The 1,566-nt window shown below is 43.7% G+C and overlaps 1 protein-coding gene across 1 annotated transcript; it reads left to right on the top strand.

The window, feature by feature from the left end:
• Positions 1-455: 455 nt before the first annotated feature.
• On the top strand, positions 456-1,289 carry LOC107479185 (uncharacterized). The gene has a single exon (XM_016099331.1). It carries the CDS (start codon positions 456-458, stop codon positions 1,287-1,289), a length of 834 nt encoding a protein of 277 aa, XP_015954817.1.
• Positions 1,290-1,566: the final 277 nt, after the last annotated feature.

Below are 1,566 nucleotides of genomic sequence, written 5' to 3'. Positions count from 1 at the left end.
GGAAGAGCTGAGTTTTTTTATCTGGGTTATGTCAAGTACCTTTTTGCTTTATGGGAGACTTTAATGAGGTCGTTAAAATGGAAGAACGAAAAGCGGCTACTACTTTGACGGGGTCGGCAGCAGACTTTAAATCTTGGATTCAAGATATGGAACTAGTGAACTTAGACTTATCTGACCGCCTGTTTACCTGGTTTAGGGGCCAATCTTATAACCGCATTGATAGAATGTTGGTTACTTTGGAATGGCTAGAAGAGTTTCCTGATACAAGGCTACGAGGTGGTCCAAGAGGGTTATCAGATCATTTCCCAGTGGTGATGGAAGCTGCAAGGGTCGGAAGGGGGCCGAGACCCTTTTGAAGTCTTGATTCATGGTTCACTCATGAAGGGTTCTTGAGGATGGTAAAAGAGGAGTGGAGAAGCCTATAGGAGGTGCGGTTCCTGGACAAGTTAAAGGCCATGACGATTCCTTTAGGCAGATGGCATAGAGAGAATTTTGGGTCTATAGACATGAGGATTAAAAAGTTTGAGGAGGAGATCAAGAAAGTATACGATATGGTCAGTAATGGAGTGCATGATGAAACCTTGGAAGCAAGAAGGAAGGCACTGGTCAGCTCTTGTAAGAGGTGGTATATCAGGAAGGAGGTACATTGGAAGCAGATGTCAAGATCCAGGCATGCAAAGGAGATGGACAAAAATACTCGGTACTTTCATAATTTAGCCTCAGCTCGAAGGAGGAACAACCGGATTGATACTTTAATGATTCATGGAAGAGTAGTGAGGAATCAAGCCAGGATTAAGGTGGCTATAAGAGATTTCTACAAGGACTTGTACCAACAGGAGGTGTCACCTAACGTAGGCTTTCGGGATGGGTTAGTAATGCAGATAGATATGGAAGAGGCAATAGAAGTGGAGTTGATGCCATCTGTTGAAGAGATAAAGGAGGCAGTATGGGATTGCGAGTCAACAAAAGCACCAGGAAGTGACAGATATAATATGAATTTTATCAAGAAGTGTTGGGAAGAAGTTGGGCAGGAGTTTACTGGAGCAGTCTTGGATTTTTTTCGGTCTTCGAGTTTACCTAGAGATTTGAATATCACTTGGGTGGCGCTGGCGCCAAAGTTTGTTGGGGCTAAAGAAATAAAAGACCTCAGGTCGATTAGTATGGTGGGTTGTGTGTATAAGGTCATATCTAATGTATTGGTTCGGAGAATGAGGAAGGTCATGCCAGGGTTAGTAGGAGAGACACAGAGTGCGTTTGTGAAGGGCAGGAAATTCATGATGGGGCATTAATACCCTGTGAGACTGTATAGTGGCTGAAGGATAGGAAGAAGAGTGCTGCGATTATTAAACTTGATTTTCAAAAGGCAAACGACCGGGTCAAATGGAGCTTTGTGGATATTATTTTTTGCAGAAGATGGGCTTCAGCCATATATGGAGGGGGTGAATTAAGGAGTGTGTCTGCTCTGCGTCTATGTCGGTTTTGATAAACGGGTTCCTCACTAAGCCTTTCAAGATGGAAAGGGGACTACGACAAGGAGACCCTTTATCGCCATTTCTGTTTGTGCTA

The sequence above is a fragment of the Arachis duranensis genome, chromosome 3 (genome assembly GCF_000817695.3).
Source record: "Arachis duranensis cultivar V14167 chromosome 3, aradu.V14167.gnm2.J7QH, whole genome shotgun sequence".
Taxonomy (NCBI): Eukaryota; Viridiplantae; Streptophyta; class Magnoliopsida; order Fabales; family Fabaceae; genus Arachis; species Arachis duranensis.
Note: the sequence above shows the minus strand (reverse complement) of the source record. Positions and strands in the feature narration are given on the sequence as shown.